Source organism: Leptodactylus fuscus, chromosome 6 (assembly GCF_031893055.1).
Source record: "Leptodactylus fuscus isolate aLepFus1 chromosome 6, aLepFus1.hap2, whole genome shotgun sequence".
In the NCBI taxonomy this organism is placed as follows: domain Eukaryota; kingdom Metazoa; phylum Chordata; class Amphibia; order Anura; family Leptodactylidae; genus Leptodactylus; species Leptodactylus fuscus.
In genome coordinates this window covers 56,776,008-56,796,457 of record NC_134270.1, presented here as the reverse complement: position 1 = coordinate 56,796,457, position 20,450 = coordinate 56,776,008, and the positions used below count along the sequence as shown (strand labels likewise).

Here is a 20,450-nt window from a genome sequence, read left to right as displayed (position 1 = left end):
CAGTCTCCATTCAGGTCCGACCTTAGACTCCGCCTCCTCCGGCAGAGCCAGCGCTGATTGGCCGAAGGCTGGCCAATGCATTCCTATGCGAATGCAGAGACTTAGCAGTGCTGAGTCAGTTTTGCTCAACTACACATCTGATGCACACTCGGCACTGCTACATCAGATGTAGCAATCTGATGTAGCAGAGCCGAGGGTGCACTAGAACCCCTGTGCAAACTCAGTTCACGCTAATAGAATGCATTGGCCAGCGCTGATTGGCCAATGCATTCTATTAGCCCGATGAAGTAGAGCTGAATGTGTGTGTTAAGCACACACATTCAGCACTGCTTCATCACGCCAATACAATGCATTAGCCAGTGCTGATTGGCCAGAGTACGGAATTCGGCCAATCAGCGCTGGCTCTGCTGGAGGAGGCGGAGTCTAAGGTCGGACCTGAATGGAGACTGGTGTGGAGCGATCTTAGACTCCGCCTCCTCCAGCAGAGCCAGCGCTGATTGGCCGAATTCCGTACTCTGGCCAATCAGCGCTGGCCAATGCATTCTATTAGCCCGATGAAGTAGAGCTGAATGTGTGTGCTAAGCACACACATTCAGCACTGCTTCATCACGCCAATACAATGCATTAGCCAGTGCTGATTGGCCAGAGTACGGAATTCGGCCAATCAGCGCTGGCTCTGCTGGAGGAGGCGGAGTCTAAGATCGCTCCACACCAGTCTCCATTCAGGTCCGACCTTAGACTCCGCCTCCTCCAGCAGAGCCAGCGCTGATTGGCCGAATTCCGTACTCTGGCCAATCAGCACTGGCTAATGCATTGTATTGGCGTGATGAAGCAGTGCTGAATGTGTGTGCTTAACACACACATTCAGCTCTACTTCATCGGGCTAATAGAATGCATTGGCCAATCAGCGCTGGCCAATGCATTCTATTAGCTTGATGAAGCAGAGTGTGCACAAGGGTTCAAGCGCACCCTCGGCTCTGATGTAGCAGAGCCGAGGCTGCACAAGGGTTCAAGTGCACCCTCGGCTCTCCTACATCAGAGCCGAGGGTGCGCTTGAACCCTTGTGCAGCCTCAGCTCTGCTACATCAGAGCCGAGGGTGCGCTTGAACCCTTGTGCACACTCTGCTTCATCAAGCTAATAGAATGCATTGGCCAGCACTGATTGGCCAGAGTACGGAATTCGGCCAATCAGCGCTGGCCAATGCATCCCTATGGGAAAAAGTTTATCTCACAAAAATCACAATTACACACCCGATAGAGCCCCAAAAAGTTATTTTTAATAACATTCCCCCCTAAATAAAGGTTATCCCTAGCTATCCCTGCCTGTACAGCTATCCCTGTCTCATAGTCACAAAGTTCACATTCTCATATGACCCGGATTTGAAATCCACTATTCGTCTAAAATGGAGGTCACCTGATTTCGGCAGCCAATGACTTTTTCCAATTTTTTTCAATGCCCCCAGTGTCGTAGTTCCTGTCCCACCTCCCCTGCGCTGTTATTGGTGCAAAAAAGGCGCCAGGGAAGGTGGGAGGGGAATCGAATTTTGGCGCACTTTACCACGTGGTGTTCGATTCGATTCGAACATGGCGAACACCCTGATATCCGATCGAACATGTGTTCGATAGAACACTGTTCGCTCATCTCTAATAAAGAATAGACTTTCCATGATTTTGTATTAATGGAGGCATCAATCTTCACCAGCAAGAGGCTTTTCTTTCCATAGTGAGCCCTATGAATATTTGTTACACAAAAGGTAAATTCATCTAAAGAACATGAGGACGTTGGTTTGTTACAAACATGAAAAGTGGTTAAAGAGAAAAAGAGTGATACTTAAAGTCAAGTGGGGAAAATTACTGCCATAAAATATAGAAGAGAATAATATCAATTAGGCCTCAGAAAGCCACAGTGGGAGCAGCGACGGCTCCACGCCAGCCCGTAAGGTCATGGCTGATGTGCAATTAGGGTAGAAAAACAGTGGGAGATAAAATCAAATGACTGAAAGAAATAAAACATTAAGCTGGTTAATGACACCCTCTAAGGCAATGGAGCCGCAAGATTACGCCACTGAACTAAAGGCATCTTTGTTTTCTCCGCCAAACAAGAGTGCTACCAGTTCACAGAGGAAGAACAGAAAAGAAAGCGCCTCATACCTCAATAATCTGGCCCTTTCCTATAAATTTAGAAGCTTCATTCTGATGGAAATTTGGTTCAGCCCCTTAAACTGATCTCACTGATGTTAGAGGAACTTAACTAGAAGGCTTGTTGGAAATGAAACAAAAATTAAAAAAAAAACCAAAAAAAACAGACTGATTACTTGTATCAGCGTTTTAACCATTCCTAAAGTTCTACCCAAGTGATAGGATTCCTTCAATTTCCCACTACCATTTTGGATATTACCCCTCCACTCCCCTCATACACCTGTCAGAGCATTCTTGTGGAATTCTTTAGAAGAATAAGAGCCTAATGGATGCTTAATATATAAACAGAGAACTCTGAGCCTATAGGTGACCTTACACCTTCAGACTATAATGGGACCCGCACCGGTGTCTGACATTTTTATACTGAAACCAGCGGAGACAAAAGTCCTCTGTGCAAGACATTTCTCTTCGCCAATTTTTGGCAGATTCTGCATTGGAGTCTCCTACAGAGAGTCAAGATGAGAACACAGATGAGAACCTAGCCTAACAATCCAGAAAGTTAGGGTAAGTTCACACTGGGTTTTTTTGGTCAGGATTTTGAGGCTGTATCCACCTTAGAATCCTGACCAAAAAGACGTCTCCCATTGAAATCAATGGGAGCCGGTCAGTTCTTTTTTCCGGGAGCCGTTTATTCTGGCTCCTGAAAAAAGTAGAGACATGCTCATTCTTTCAGGTGGCTTCACCTCGTGACATCCGCCTGAAGACACTCCCTCCCAACTAGGCCCATTCATTTTGGGCCTAATCCGGAGCATAATGAGCGACTAGATGCCAATGCACTGCACCGGCATCCAATCGTAGCTACCCGAATTTTGGTCCGTAACCTGAGGCAGTCTCCACCTCAGGTTCCAGACCAAAAAACTCTGTGTGCACTTACCCTTAAAGGGGTTGTCCCATCACAAGGATCCTATCTATACTGCTTGTTAATGTGGATGTAAGACTTTTCCTAAATACATTGCTTCAGCAAAACTGCTTTGTTTGTCCACTATCTTACTTTATTCAATTCATTGTTGACACAGCCCTGACTTAGCTGCTCAAAAGTCAAGTGATGTATCTGCTGCTCTCAGGGGGGAGGGAGGAGGGGCTAAGTGCACGGGAGCGAGCCTGTGTATCTAGCTATTCCTGTGTCTACACCATGTGACCTAGGTCCTGCACTCAGATAGAGGAGCTGCTTTCATTTCTTCTGTTCTCCCAGTTATCAGGCGAGCTAATTCAATTGTGTTCATTATGGCAGAGACAGGAAGTCTCTGTATGTAACACAGAATGGAGTTGCTCCTGCCTGTACTTCATAGTCCAATATTGTGCATATAGTGTTGTTTAAGGACCCTTGATGACATCACAGGCCCTTCAGCCGCCCCATAGGATCACGCTATGCGGTGGGCAGAGCTACACACTAATTTGGGGATGGAGCTAAACGGCAGGTTGCATGTGAAACCCCGCCCACCAAATGATGCAAGAAACCAGGAAGAAAGAAGATTTTACAGCAGTGAAGACTGGTGAGTATGCGACGTGGGAATACCCCTTTAATATGTTTCTGTGGAGGTACATCATATTTTTAGTACTTTAAGGACAACATTTGTGGGGACTGTGTTCAACAATTTACTAAAATAACACAAAAGGAGCCTTCGACAACAGCAAAAGTGCAACATCTTGTGAAAATGTTTTGTGGACAGAACCAGAAGAAAATCCTGCAACAATTTAGATAGCATCAGCATATTCCCACATCAAAGGAAAGAAGATGCTACAGATCTGTGACTGATGTGAATGGATACAAAGTAAATGATAACATCAGAAAAATTCATATGTCTTGATAAATAAGGGAAGTTTCCTCCTTGAAGATGAGCAGTCCCTGCTTTATGGTGGAACACCTGGTGCCCACGACGCATGACAGACTTCAAGCACAAATAATTGTCAGCTATAAATTTGGGTTATTTGGGTTGTAAAACTGCTGTAATCTTAAGAGAAGATTCCTAAATCCTACGCTTGTGTTATTTATAGAAGGAGAAAATAAACGGAAGCATAAAATAAGGAGCCACAAATCATATAATGTGTCTGCCAAAGGCTCATGAATTATGCAGCAGCCAGGAGACTGCAGTAAGTGAACACGACTCCACTGCAGTAAGGAGATACACGGGTAGCCAGAAGAAGGGAATATACACAACAGGAAAGTTTACTAGGTCAATATAGAAGACAAGACTTAATGCACGCTCTACTGAAAATGAAGTCTTGCCAAAGGAGAGAAAACCATTCAAAGACACAGCCCCACGGTAGGAAATACAGCTAAATAATATGTATTTTATAGCGCTAAAACAGAGAGGACACACATTCACAACCATTAGCCATCATCTAAATGACCCAAGCAGCCCATCACTAGGACTACAGGAACGTCTCAAGATCAATCTCAGAACAGTGCTCTCTAGGAGGAAGTCTCAAAGCCAGGAGTGTATTTAGCAGAAGGGAGAAGTATAAGTGATTGCTTAAAAATGTTTTAAAAAAATTCTAAAAAATGCATGCAAATATTTATTTATTTTTTTTTTGCAAAAGACAGATTCCCTGCCTGAAACAAAACATAGTGTGATAGCAGCCATGTAATAAATCATGTGACTAGCAAGCAGCTGCCTCTCCCAGGGCTGCACTGCGGTCTGGCTCTTGCTAGCCCAAGTCCACCATCTCACAGCTTTGGTGGTCATTGCTATGGCAACCAGATAGAGAAAGTACGTCACACCACAGGTGAATAGCTCCGCATAGATCTGGAGTCTGCTGTTTGCTTTGAAGTATGTTCCATGAAAAGTATCAGGAACAATTATTATTATAAACCATCACAATCCAGAGACCCTCACCCAGATGTAATCTCTTATTAGCTATTGAACTTTTAGGATCTATGGATAAGTGAACCCTATGGTCAATGGTTTAGAGTCACAATCTGAAAAGCGGAAAAAATGAGTATTCTGACTGGAAATATGTAATATCATTTCCTTGAGTAAAAATAAAAAGTCTATAGTCAAAAAACAGCTAAGGCCCTATGACATAGGCTGACACACGGGTGAACAAACATTGATACAAATGTTTGTTTCCAGCCACTGCCCTGTGTAAACATGCATGAGATCAGAGAACAGAGAACAAACAAGAAAACTCATTGGCGTAGGCATAAAAGTCACCGGCTGTCGCCTAACCAGGGGCATGCTGCTGGCAATGTGGAAATGGCGCACGCCACCAATCATTGTACCGTATAAATGGAAGTAAGTCCCGGTTCACATCTGCGTTCAGGGAGTCTTGCTTGCAGGACTTCTCTCTCTGCATATTTCATGCAGATAGGGGAACGGCCCAAACGCAGATGTGGACCGGGCCTAACAAGCATCAATAAACATGATATTTCACCAATCACTGCTGACTACTGTCAGAAGAGGACCGTTCTGCACATCCCAAATTCATAGTCTCCAAGATATACAGATCCTATACCGGCCTGCTGAAGTCTATGGGGCCATACAGGACTTCCTTACTCCTTATAAATTCACCCAGAGGTATATGGAGGAACAGCAGTAGTGAAGGGCTCCATGCACATGGCAGAGGCGCTCACTACAAGCAAAAACCCTTCTTATATATAAACGGAAAATATTAAATGAAACGTAAGTTATCAAATCGAAGCACGGCACATCAGAAACTATAGTAAATACAATCTATGAAAGCTGATGAACAAATTCTGCCGTAAAGCACACATATAACCGAAACTCATGAAACAGTTTTGACAATGTAGATTTCTAATAATTGGGTTTCTACCTCCATTGTACACTGAGACACTGTGAATGGAAACGCTTTCATCATAAACGTGTCAAAATAATAACAGTGCTGAATGTACCAGGAATAGAGCCATAGACACATTTGTTAATGGCTTGGCAACTGGATTTCAGACAATAGTGGAATTACATGACACGTAGCAAACATTTCATTAGGCAATATTGTACTTGCTGTCAGTACAGGCGAGCCGCACGTTTCGCTCATCACTTTATACCTAATGGGGTGATTATTTTTGTTCTTTTGTCCCCAGCAGAGACTTTTTTCATGCAGAAAAGCAGTTTCTAAGTCTTAAAATGGACCTTACAGATAAGACCTGGCTCACCTTTTGTGCTGCTGAATGTAACCTTAGGGTCCATTCACACAGAATTTTTTGGCGAGGATTTTGGCGCTGAATCCGTGTCAGAATCCACGTGGAAAAAACGCCTCCCCATATTTTTCCGCTAGCGATAAAAAAGCTTCCTTCAGGCGGATTCTGCCTGCAAAATTCAACGCAGTCAAAGGGAGGCAGAAAATCCACGTGGAATTGGCAAATTTCCTAATTCCTGAAGCGGATTTTTTCCTCGCCAAAAAACTCCATGTGAATGGACCATTATAGGCTCCGTACCCACGGAGTAACGTGCCTCACATTCAGACACGTATACACGTGTCAGAGTGTGAGCGCTCAAAACAGACCCCATTCACTTCAATGTGTGCCGGCTCACGCACGCTACACATTGAAATCAATGGGTTAAAAAGCCTCCCATTGATTTCAATTTGGAGCGCCCGTAAGCCGGCACACATTGAAGTGAATGGGATCTGTTTTGAGCGCTCACACTCTGACACGTGTATACGTGCCAGAATGCGAGCGCGTTAACTCCATGTGAACTGGCCCTAAGTCTGAAAAGGTTCGGAAATACTGCACTATACAATAACAACGCATCGCCATTTTTAAAAAATGTATTAAATCAGATATTAAGATATATTCCTTTCTTTCTTTTTGTACCCGTTCATTTCAAAGTGTTTATTCAGACATCCATGTTTTCTGGCAAAATGTAGGTCCGCAATGTCCTTTATTTTTTAATCACTGACGTTGCACCATATCAATGAAAGTGTATGGGTGAAAAAAAAAAAAAAACCCTGATTTTTCACAGGCCCAGAGACATACAAAATATAGAAAATGAAACAGAAAAAAAAGTCGATCTTCTCAAAGGCATGAAAGTCGGACCAACCACACACCACACCAACCGCATTCTAGGCGTTTTCTCATTACTGGCCTTGTTAGTAGCAAAACCTCAAAGTCAGTAAAAAAAAAAACCTGGAATTGAGATTAAGGGTGTCACTTACTTATTAGTGGCATTACACATGACCCCAGAACGCAGTGCAGATATAACTACATCCAGGTATATAGTGTGTCACCCCCTCAGTAATGAGAGATAACCTGGAATTAAATCAGTGTGTCACTTACATATTAGTGGTATTACCTGTGACCCCAGAACTGAGTGCAGATATAACTACATCCAGGTACACAGTGTGTACCCTTTGGTCTTATGCACATGACAGTGACATTTTTGGCAGATCTAACATCCGTTGGAAATGGACATACATGTCTATGGTCATTATGTTCAGGTTTTGTTGGCCAATTGTCATCAGTTTTTAACTGACAGTGGAAAAAAATGGATGAATTTCGTTGGTCTTTCCTTTAACCCAACCCATTGATCCTAACCAAATGGATTGGTTCATTTCTATTTGGTCTATGAAAATAGGCAAAGATAGTTTTTTAACAGCTGTGACAATGAGTCAAAAAATTGGTCATGTGACTAGACACTCTGATATAGGGCTGGGCAATTAATCGAAAAATAATCTAAATCCTGTCTCACACCGCCATTGGCTAAAGGACATGTCGCTAGCCGTATACTATCCATATGTTCCTTAAATAACATTTCGCCCAAACTTCTTTTTCCTTTGTGTACAATGACATCGCAACAAAAATGACTTTGTAATTGTAAATGGACTATCACTTGTCTGCAGAGATAGAGGATGGACCCTCAGATTCATTTCATATGAAGGTCATTTGTCCATATAAGCCTGAGTGAAGGCAAAAGGTGAGCATATTACAGCAGAATACTGCTAGCTATATGCTATGGCCATGACAACAACTAGGACTGTGATCAGAAATCCTGTTACCATGGGAAACACTTCCACATTTTGCCTACATTATATCTCATCACGGAGGCCTAGGATGGATTATAACCATTAATTACAAAGCTTTTGCCCTTTCTGGCTACAAAGTTCGGCATATAAGGAAAGCAAATTGCTTCCTATTGTGGCTTAGATCTGCAGGGGTGTCAGAAGATGCTTATCTGGAAGAAATGGAAATGTGCTCAGAGAACGGGAACATCTGAGCGTCTGAAAGCTTTTTGTCCAACTGTGCAAACAGTGTTGAGCCAAAATAAGAAAAACTGGATCTTTCAGATACGACATAAAAAACGTAACACAACAAAAAGTAGAATGAAATCAAAAGTGGGCGCAGCTGCTCGACAACGAGAGCTCTAAGGAGCCCTGAATAAAGGAACATGAAACAGCTGCATTCACTTTCCATTTCACTCTATGGATTTTGTCTGTATTTGGTTTATATTTGCTTTGAATGTTATCAGGCTCATCTCTTTAAAGGTAAGGCCCCACGTAGTAAACCAAACCTACAAAATGAGGCAGAAAAAAAAAAAAAAAAAAAACGCCGCAAAAATGTATCAGGCTTTTTCCACAGCGCTTTCATTGCGTTTTGGCTGCACTTTTCCTTCCGTTTTTAACTCTATAGGGAAAAGGCTTGCGTTTCTGCAGGTAAAATAGACATGTTGTATTATGCAAAACTATTTTCTGTAGTGTTTTTCTGCAATATGTTAATTGGATAAACCAGAACCTTTGTAGCCACTGCTTATATTGACTTGAAAAACTGCAGCAAAATCTGCAACAATAAAAACAGCTTTTTTCCCCAAAAAACGTGGGGTCTTAGCTTAAAATAGGAAGTCAAGCGGAATTACATTACTTATAAGTGAACTGGTTCTAATACATGTTCCCAAAAACAATGATACCTACTCCCCCAACTGGAGCATGCACATCCCAATTATCTGACCAGCTCCAAAGCATCATCACAAACTTCTATAAATGATAAGAAATCATTCAGACCATCCCTAGAAAGCTAAATGTGACTGGTTATATCCCTTCTTATATAGGGATAGCTATGTGCAAAAATCATACATTCAGGTCATTCTATAAAAAGGCAATAGCAAAACATGCCAATGCTATAGCCCAACTTGAGAGCAACTAAATCTAGACAGTGCTGGTGGTCTCCAACACCCGCTGTTAGCACAGGTGCTGGAAGAATCCCTAGGACATTAGCTGACCAGACCACTTAGATGTATCATACTGACTTGCAAATCCTTCTCCTGGGATCTGCCTAATAATTCGATAATAGACATATTATAATATGATATTATAATAGGACTGTAGAACTTTGTGTTAGGCAGCGTTCATATGTATAGTATATGGTACAATCGCAGAATTGTTTTCCATGGTACAAAAATTCAATAGACCTTGTGACTCCTGCGCACACCTAAATGATTCATGTCATATGGTTGTTAGCGCATGTTATTGACTCTAGGGCAGACTAGTAAAGCTACACTAGTATTGTCATGTATTACAGGTTTAGTCGTTTATATAACAGGAAATCATACAAGTTTCACAATATAATGCACTTAATTTTATTATATCAGTGCAGATATGCCATATCTGCACAACAGAATGGTATAGCCCACAGATCAATCCTGTGTAATGCACTTGCTAACTGAATAGGACTAAACATGGAGCTGGTCAAGCAACACCCTGTACTAGGTGGCATAAAACTCAAGATGCAGCTATTGGAAGTGACCCCCTTCTCCTTTAGCAACTGCTACATCTGTACATACTGGCAATACAAATTTACTTGAACCTGTTTTCTGTTAAAAGGAAGACAAATAGGTTAGTAGGTTATGTGTAAGAGAAAAATGTTTGCCAAACACCATGTTACTGAAAAATTGTTAAATAATGCATAAGACATAATGCTAAGATACTGTTCTAGGTAGCAATAGTGCGTATGTTCTGCCCTTCAATAAACTATTATTCAGGGTAAGTACACACAGTTTTTTGCAGGCAGAATCTACAGTACAGACCAAAAGTTTGCACACACCTTCTCATTCAAAGAGTTTTCTGTATTTTCATGACTATGACAATTGTAGATTCACACTGAAGGCATCAAAACTATGAATTAACACGTGGAATTATATACTTAACAAAAAAGAGTAAAACAACTGAAAATCTGTCTTATATTCTCGGTTCTTCAAAGTAGCCAGCTTTTGCTTTGATTCCTGCTTTGCACACTCTTGACATTCTGATGAGCTTCAAGAGGTAGTCACCGGAAATGGTCTTCCAACAGTCTTGAAGGAGTTCCCACGGATGGTTAGCACTTGTTCGCCCTTTTGTCTTCACTCTGCGGTCCAGCTCACCCCAAACCATCTTGATTGGGTTGAGGTCTGGTGACTGTGGAGGCCAGGTCATCTGGCGTAGAACCCCATCACTCTCCTTCTTGGTCAAATAGCCCTTACACAGCCTGGAGGTGTGTTTGGGGTCATTGTCCTTTTGAAAAATAAATGATGGTCCAACTAAACGTAAACCGGATGGAATAGCATGCCACTGCAAGATGCTGTGGTAGCCATGCTGGTTCAGTATGCCTTCAATTTTGATTAAATCCCCAACAGTGTCACCAGCAAAGCACCCCCACACCATCACACCTTCTCCTCCATGCTTCACGGTGGGAACCAGGCATGTAGAGTCCATCCGTTCACCTTTTCTGTGACACACAAAGACACGGTGGTTGGAACCAAAGATCTCAAATTTGGACTTATCAGACCAAAGCACAGATTTCCACTGGTCTAATGTCCATTCCTTGTGTTCTTTAGCCCAAACAAGTCTCTTCTCCTTGTTGCCTGTCCTTAGCAGTGGTTTTCTAGCAGCTATTTTACCATGAAGTCCTGCTGCTGCACAAAGTCTCCTCTTAACAGTTGTAGAGATGTGTCTGCTGCTAGAACTCTGTGTGGGATTGACCTGGTCTCTAATCTGAGCTGCTGTTAACCTGCGATTTCTGAGGCTGGTGACTCGGATGAACTTATCCTCCGCAGCAGAGGTGACTCTTGGTCTTCCTTTCATGGTGCGGTCCTCATGTGAGCCAGTTTCTTTGTAGCGCTTGATGGTTTTTGCAACTGCACTTGGGGACACTTTCAAAGTTTTCCCAATTTTTCGGACTGACTGACCTTCATTTCTTAAAGTAATGATGGCCACTCGTTTTTCTTTACTTAGCTGCTTTTTTCTTGCCATAATACAAATTCTAACAGTCTATTCAGTAGGACTATCAGCTGAGTATCCACCTGACTTCTGCACAACACAACTGATGGTCCCAACCCCATTTATAAGGCAAGAAATCCCACTTATTAAACCTGACAGGGCACACCCGTGAGGTAAAAACCATTTCCGGTGACTACCTCTTGAAGCTCATCAAGAGAATGCCAAGGGTGTGGAAAGCAGTAATCAAAGCAAAAGGTGGCTACTTTGAAGAACCTAGAATATAAGACAGATTTTCATTTGTTTCACACTTTTTTGTTAAGTATATAATTCCACATGTGTTAATTCATAGTTTTGATGCCTTCAGTGTGAATCTACAATTGTCAGTCATGAAAATACAGAAAACTCTTTGAATGAGAAGGTGTGTCCAAACTTTTGGTCTGTACTGTACCTTAAAAAAGCACCTCCCAACTCTCAGGGGGCATTCACATGGAGTAATGCGGCGCTGAATCCGATAACTCGCATAAGAATCAGCGCTGCAAAACAGAATTCCATTGATTTCAATGGGTTCTGTTTAGAGCGCGTAACACACTTACATCAATGGGAGTCTTTTTAACCCATTGATTTCAACGTGTTATGCGTGTTAAACGGAACCCATTGAAGTCAATGGGATTGTTTTGCAGCGCCGATTCTTACGTGAGTTATCGTGCCAGAATCAGCGCCACGTTACTCCATGTGAATGCCCACCTATTCATTTCAATGGGAGCCAGCAACAGATTTTTTCCTGTATATGATTTTTCAGCTAGAGGAAAAAGAAGCGTCAAGACCTATCTTCAAGTGGATTCAGTCTTGGAAAAACTATTTGTATCATGGGATTTTATGAGACAGAATCTGACTGAAGATAGAACAAAATATCTATTTTTTTTTCCTATAGCAGAAAAAAAATCAGCTGGACAAGAAAATATGCGTGATACCTGGGTAGGTAAAGGCATTGTCCCATTAAAGCCACTTATACCCTAGCCACAGAATAGGGGATAAATGTCACAATCGGTGGAAGTACGACCACCAGGTCCTTCAGTGATAACAATGGGAAACTGAAAGCCCCCCATGTGTCCTTCACATAAATGAAGCACCAGGTGTGACTGCCTGACCGGTGATCCATTCGCGGCTATGGTGCTGTAGGTGATAACAGTCCTGTCAGCCCTATAGCAGTGAATGGAGTGCTGTTGCACGCAATCGCATCGTTCTCTTCATCACTGGGGGACCCTGGATAGGGAAGAGTTGGCTATAATGGGACAACCCCTTTAACTATCTGGGTATCAAACTGGTGAATCGGAGTTTATTGAGGAGCAGAACATAGGACTGCTAGCTAGAACAGCATCTCTTTATTATGTCTCCAACAAGCTTGCTGTCTGCTTTCTATTTTGGATTGATCCGTTTTTGATGGACAACCCCTTTAACTGAATGTGAGTGGTCACATGACAGGTGATAGTCACATGATAACTGTAATGATAATGGAAAATAAGTAAAACATAAAACTAAGTGACCCAGTCATCTCTACCACTGCATTTACATCCTGAACTTGAAATAATCATTTTTCTTCAAGGTTCTGGCATCCCATGCTGGAGGAATGTTGGCCGACTCCTCCTCACCACGCGGCCTCATTTCGCTCGAGCTTCAGGGCATACATATTTTGCAAAGCATTACCTGAAGACAAGAGGACTGTTAACTATCATAGATTTCTTTTTTTTTTGCAAATTTTCTTGAGCAACATGAGACTAAACAAAGTCAAACAAGGAGCTCTTCTGAGTGACTACTGGGTAAAAAGCTTGAAATTACCTCTAGGTGACCGACAATCACAAAAGATGAATAGAAGATGAAAGAGAATGAAACCAGCAATTTCAGTTTGGACATTTTTGGACCAAACTAAACCCCTGCGCGAATTTTGCAGGATGCTCCAAACACAAACACTAGAAGGGGTGTGGGTTTTAAAGGGTGTGTGGCCTAAATAGTCGCCATTAATCGTAATACAGATGAAATGTCTGATTAATCTCAATTCTGATTTAGGTCATCCCCCCCCCCCCCAGCACCAATCTGTGCTATTTTACACCTATTAACGTGAATTTGTCTCTGGAACCTACAATATAAACTCAGTCTCCAGATAGGTTAGTGTCCCCTTGAATTTGGTTCCTCTGTTGCTGAGATATCATGGTTTTAGTTAATATACAAAAGAGCTTTCTGGAGCAACAAGGGTGTTGCCATTGCTTCAAAGAGGTAAGCAGCAATGTCCTCATTGCTCCAAAGAGATCATTAACAATGGCGGCATCCTGGCAAAGGAGGCACCAATTCTCAAGGGAAAAACAATGTCTGATTCAGGTGACACTAACCTTGGGTTGATATGCTGTTCTGCTGACAGGTTACCTTTAAAGCCACAAAAAGAAATAAGCAGCCTAGAAAATCTTTATTTTTTTAAGCTCTGCAAAGCAGTCAAAATCTGTTGTTGCCAATTTTGTCACTCGTATCTAGTACTTTTACCCATATCTAGCACCAATACCTATGTCTATTTTCTGCTCCTGAAAAACACTGTTGAGCAAATACTAAAATGGACCTGCTAGGACCTTAGACTATAAGAATGATGTCACCGCAGGTCCTGAAAGCTGCACCAACTGCAGAGGATAACACCAGAAGGCCCCTTAAACCTACAATCATAGGACAGTGAAAACCAGCCATGTGACGGACATTTTTATTTTTTTATTTTTTATTTTTTTTATTTATTTATTTTTTATTTTATTTTTTTTGGGGGGGGGCGGGTTTAAAGGCCACCACATGACTGTATTAAAGTCAATGTATGTGAATGAGGCTATTTGAATGACCATTTTTTGAGGGTCTGTTTTAAAAAACTGACAATAAAAAGATCATGTCATATGTTTACCCATAATCAATGTTCATATGAATGTACGCTAGCTATAAACCAATAACCCTACTGCTTAGTGAATAAGTTACTGACTTAAAGGGGTTTTCCCATCTCAGTGTCTCAGCCCGGCTGCCTGCAGTATGTGCTTCTCACCTCCTGTATTTCTACCGACTCCATGGCCCTGTTCAGTTCTCCTGTAGCACTAGCACAGTCCTCAGTGTAATAAACAGGGTGACAACACAGACGTGCCAGGTCCAACATAACATGAAACAGAACCATAGGGTACAGACCAACCTCGTTCTTTATTTACCTCTCTATGGGATGGGGTTCCAGAGTATCGACAAAAAAAAAAAAAAAAAAAGCAATGAACCTCAATGCAGATGTTATTTACACTGTAATAAGTAGCTAGGATACTTTCCTAGACAGAACATTCAAGAGTGATCCATAAGTCTCTTCCAACACAAAGACCATGGGTGTGCACTGAGCTAATGTTTCTGAATGGATTGCTACTTGTGTCTACTATGGATGAGTAGATACAGACAAGTGGAATCTGATAGTGGTCTAAACTCTGCTAAAATCACAGTCTAGAGGCTGAGACTAAGGCATTCAGCAGTGGGACAGGAATGGCCGGACTGAAATAGTCTCTCCTCATTTAGCGGAGGGTCTTTTAAACAAGCAATAAATCTTAGTGAGCGAGAAATCCAGTGAGGCGGATCACTTACAACAGCACAATGCTATAGCACAGATATATGAACTGCACTGCACCGGGGCGGAAGGTGCCTAGCTCTGGAGCAAGGCGGTACCATGCAAAGTCTGCAATCCTCGCCTCACTTCAGCACAATGAATTCAATATTGGAAACTCCCTGCAGGTTTTTAATTTTCCGCTTGGACCCAGACATAATGAGAACATGAATGCATTGTAATCGTGCTCTGTTACTGATCAGCAGATGGTGCAGCGTATACATCACAGCCATAAGCCTTTTATACTACAAGACCCAATGCTACACAGTAAACAGCTCAATTCTTCAATCCCACATCCACAGCCCAAACACTTAGAATTCCAGTGGATGGGAAAACCATCCAAATGAAAGCATACAATTATGATCTAAGCGGAGAAAAAAAAATCCAAGGAAACGTTTTTTCTTGGTACTAAACTAGCCAAACTAAATATCTCTGTATGTGATAGGACAAAGCCCGGGAGTCGGGTCTCCAGTGCACCCACAAATACACATTACTATTAGTACCTAAACCTGTTTGGTGAAAGGAGGAAGAAGGATCTGGCAGGCTGGATTGTAAATAGCTCCAATACTTTGTACAAGCAATAGCAAAGGTGCCCGGCAGTATTAATCACACTCTCTGCATGCGGTGTAATATGGCTCTCTATAAGATATGAATATTTAGTGTCCGGAATTTTCCTAAACAATTTTCTGCTTTGTCCTGACAGGGTCAGATCCCATTCTTGGCAGAAGAATATACTGCTCTCATACAGAGATGTGTCATAGCCAACTAAACATGGCCTTACTAAACGATCCCCTCGTGGTCAGATCAAATAGAAGGTTATTTCATTATAGAGTTTTTATTTTTTGGCAAGCCAACACAGACAGCCAAAGACATTAGATCAGTGGTCTGCAATCCGTGCTCTGAAGACCGTCAGGAAGTGCTGAGAGTTGTACCAAAAATCCACAGGTTGTAGTCACACTGATATCTATCATGACATTGGCAATTTTTTGTCGTACAACTGCTGTTTTACCCAATATCCCAGCTTAACGCAGGACAACTCCACTGAGTTTCCATCATGCAAATTTTAGCAGGATGTTCAATAAAAATTACAGTTGAAAAAAAGGAAATTGTAGCAGGATTACATGAAATATGGCTTTTTGTTTTTTGCAGCAACATTTCAGCATGAATTGCTGAGGGTCTTCCCCTGCTTTCAACCTTTGTATTGCAAAAAAGGAAAAAGCTATAAGGTAAACCTATAGCATATACTGATAAGCTGCGGGTTTAATCACAGCAGGTAAAATGTCATCCACTCTGCTGGTTCTGTACAATGCATCTGGGTATGGATGTAGCCCAAGACAAAGATGTGCTTTCACTTATAGCTATAGTATACAAACACTATATAAATACTTTCTCCTCTTAAAGCCAGGTCCACATGGGATGGAAACACGGCTGGTGTAAATCTAAACCACTTTGGAGAAAATCTTTCCTCTCGGTGGCCAAGGTTTTGAGACGGGTTGACACCATTATGCTTCATGAAAAGATCACATCCACCATTTCTAATAACTGCCCCATTTTGGATAAGGTTTGGGCACCAAAGGTCCACAGGTCTCACATCCCAGGTCTCCCTTAACCCGGGTTCACACTAGGTTTTTTGGTCCTAATTTTGACGCGGAATCCGCGTCAAAATCCATCTCGAAAAACCACCTCCCATTGACTTCAACGGGTTCCTTTTTCAGCAAGTGGGAACAAACAAAAAAAGAAGTGACCTGCCCTTTCTTGACGCGGATTCCACAGCTGATTCAGCCGTGGAATATGCTGTGTGACACTCCCTCCCGACTTGGCCCATTCATTTGGGCCTAATCCGGAGTGGTATGCCATGAATGGATGCCGGAAAACTCAGTGTGCACTGCACCAGCATCCATTTGTGGGAGAGATTTTTTTGGAATGGATTTTGCGTGTCAAAATCCGCTCCAAAAAAAACCCCATGTGAACCTGGATTTACTGTCTTCAACTTTGATCGTGTGTCTGGATTGGGTTCTCTTTCCCTTCTCTCCCCCCTTCAGCTGAATCCTTAGGTTTTCCTTTCTGTTGCTTTAACACATTGTGGCGCTATTACCTGGTACTATTCCTTCCTCCTTTTTCTGTCCCCTCATTCTCCCCGTCACTGGTTTTTTTTTTGTCTTTATTTTCCCCTTGTGTTTCCATATGTTATCTATATGTATACAATGCTGTATCTGATATGTGATTGTTTTCATACCGCATTGTACCTGCACCTTGTTTTATCCGATGTTTAATAAATACTTTTGAAACTAAAGCACTAATCCACCGCAATGTGCAGGACAAGCATGGCGAGAGGGATTCTACAGAATCTCATCCACATGATACAACTAAAGCCTACAGAACTGACTAGGCTGTGAGCTTTCAACCTGCAGCACGTCCATTTCTGCTGCCAGTTTACCCCGCAGCTTTAAGCCTTTGTAATGCAAAAGCTTAAAGCAATTAAAGATGTAGTGATTCTGGCAGGAATGCTGCTGTAAAAAAAAAAAAAAAAAACCATTTTGGGTGTTGGGGGGGGGGGGGGGGTTTGCACAAAATACTGCTACCGAATTTCCATGATGTAGCCTTTTAGTTCTATATTTTCAAGCCTCATCTGGCGAAAGCCAAAAGTATGAAAAACCTTGAGAAAGAATGAAGCACACTTAGAAAGCATTGTGCTACAGGGATCTAACACGTCGTCACAAGACTTGCACTATTATTGGATGCCAGCAATGCACACTCCATAAATAAAGCTATTTCCCGCAGTATTGTCTTACTAGGACTCAATATATTTATATACACATCTGCTGAATGTCACATATCTGTCAAATATAGCAACATGCTGCCTTGTAGCTATCGGTGCTGTCAATCCTGCTGCCAGTGAGGACAGAATTCTCAGGGTTAACCTTCTTTCCGGACCTCATCGCCATTAACCAATACATTGCACTATAGATATTCCTGGCAATGAGGTGTTTAGTCAAAGGACATGTCAATGCACATAAATTAGAGGGCATCACATGACAGGAGGTTCCTGCATTGCCAATATCTGGAATTACAAGCAGAGATGCAAATATTTTGGGCTTTGTTACATTGTTACTTACATGCACATACAAATAAACTCCTTTGAACTGCTCAAAGGGATGGTGTAAATATTTGCATTCACAGCAGGAAGATGCAAGTTTTATTGAGTGGCAATGAAGCATAATTCACAAGAATGGGCTTTTCTTATATAATCAGATCTCTATTGTCATTGTGTGAATGTAACCTGTGTGTGGTCTCCACTGAAATCTATCATATGGAGATCTGCAATGCGCATACCCACAGACCAGGAAGGCTCACCCTACAAGGTTGCCTGGTCCCCCTGTCTGGGTGCAAGATCCTTGCAGTCACAATAATCAATGGATGAGAGGGTAGGATGTGCTGCTCCCCAGGGAGCCGAATAATGAATCTGTGCACAACACAGATGAGATCTTGCCAAAGAGAGATTCCATATAACCTGCAGGCACCTACTGACTTCGGCAAGACAGAGCCATGCAAAAGAGAATCTGTGCACGTAACAGGGCAACCCTTATAAGTAGCACCAATCTGTTAGCAAATAAAGAAATGGTTAAAGGCTGCGATCTACGAACTAATGAGATATTCTCCTTTAAGAGTTCTCTTATTTGCTCGCAAAACATGAAGCATATGTCACCTACTAAGATACAGCAAGGGCAGCGATCGCCTCTGCGTCTATAGCAACAGACCAATAAAATATTTATGACAAGTCAGAAAAAGGATTTTTTTTTTGGTTTGGTTGACAGGACATCATCACCGAGCACCCCTCCCCCACCAACAGAAAATCATTCCGATCAGAGCAAAATACCAGATGTCAAAAGGAAGAAATAAACCGAAGGTTGTAGGAACAAAGAAGAATCGCCAGATAATGGCCAAGAAATCTATGTAGAAATATTTCATCAGTCTCTCATATCTGGAAGCCGCTGGATACCTTCTGAGGAGAGCCATTATTAAATGGTCCCTGACTGGGGCGAGCCATTAAAATCAATGGGGCATTTAATGGAAATTATTCTTTACTGTAAAAACAAGGGTGGCAATAAACAGCTGTGAGACTGCTGGAATAGAAGGGGTTACAGGGGGGCAGCGGGTGTCACAGCCTTGTCATGTACTATGAGGAGCAGATGCTATTACTCTGGATACAAGAACATTACATAGATAGACGGAGATTCCTGGAGGGACTGATCTCACCATCAGGAAACCGGAGTCCTTGTGTGAGAGATGGGGCCCCCGGGGGTCATACACAACATGCCCTCCCTGCAATGTCCTCTCACCTCGGGTGGCCAGTGCACCACACACTAGCCCGGTGACTAGCAGCAGGCAGGCCGGGGAGCACCGCCACATCCCCGGCATCTTCTCCACCTCCTCCCTTGCTCCGGGTGCTAAGAGCAACCAACTGTCCCTCCCCCTCCTTTGCTTCTCCTCCGGTAATCCGGGAGGGCGAGCCCCGAGCTCCTCCTTGTACGGGTTCCTCCTCCTCCGCTGAGGTGAACGCGATATTCCCGATCCGGTACCCGGTGCGGAGCTAAGATGGCGGATGCTGCTGAGAAGACGTCTCTGTGTCTGCGGGCACCGCGGTGACCAACACCGCCCCCTGCCACACCCACCAATCACTGCAACGTTTGCGTTCCAGGTTCTAGGAGCCACGCCCATTTCAGGAGCCTTTTGGGATTGGTATTGGTTTCCTGTGGAACGCGATTTTTCCCGCCCATGATGGGCTGAGGTGTTATACAAATAGCAGGGCCGTACTCTGCTGTGGGGGGTGAGGTAGGGAAGGCTTTCTGATGGGCGGTGGAGGGTAAGTGCGAGGTGCGGGAGGCATTGCCTGCATCCTCAGAGATGCTCTGCACCAGGGGCACACCCTGTGCCCATCACCCTAATATAGCTCCCGAACATGTACCTGACATGCTGCAGCCTCGGCTTCTGAGTGAGGCGAAGACCCTACGGCAAATGTGTATCATACCTGCCTGCTAGTGAAAAGAAGGGTTTGGGTTTTTTCCAAACACATCTGTTCACCTTGAATGATCTGCCTGTTTTACCACAAGTCCCGGCCAGTGCACCCAAAGTAAGCGAGAACCAAAATAATAGCAGTATGCGCCTATAGTAACAGCCATAATAGTGTAGTCAGTGGCAGTATAAAAGTGTGCCCTGGAACAAAACCATAGTGACCCATACTTATGGCCCTATACAAGCAGCATGCATGCTATAATAATAGATACTGTATCAGCCTATTAACAATGCCCTATAACAAGCTTATAGTACCCCTATAATAGCATCCTATAATAATACTGTATATACTGTATCAGCAGCCTAATAACAATGCCCTATAACAAGTCTATAGTACCCCTATAATAGCATCCTATAATAATACTGTATATACTGTATCAGC

General features: G+C 42.7%; 1 protein-coding gene across 4 annotated transcripts in view; it reads right to left on the bottom strand.

Moving 5' to 3' along the window:
* The window catches only part of CLSTN1 (calsyntenin 1), a 58,262-nt gene extending 38,605 nt beyond the window's left edge, over nt 1–19,657 (bottom strand). For 3 of the 4 annotated variants that reach the window (XM_075280023.1, XM_075280022.1, XM_075280024.1), the window contains exon 1: nt 19,336–19,657. In XM_075280023.1, coding sequence (XP_075136124.1) covers nt 19,336–19,414 — 79 coding nt within the window. In that variant the 5' untranslated portion in view covers nt 19,415–19,657. The remainder of the gene's footprint in view (nt 1–19,335) is intronic. The other variant, XM_075280021.1, reaches the window with a different exon arrangement.
* Nucleotides 19,658–20,450: the final 793 nt, after the last annotated feature.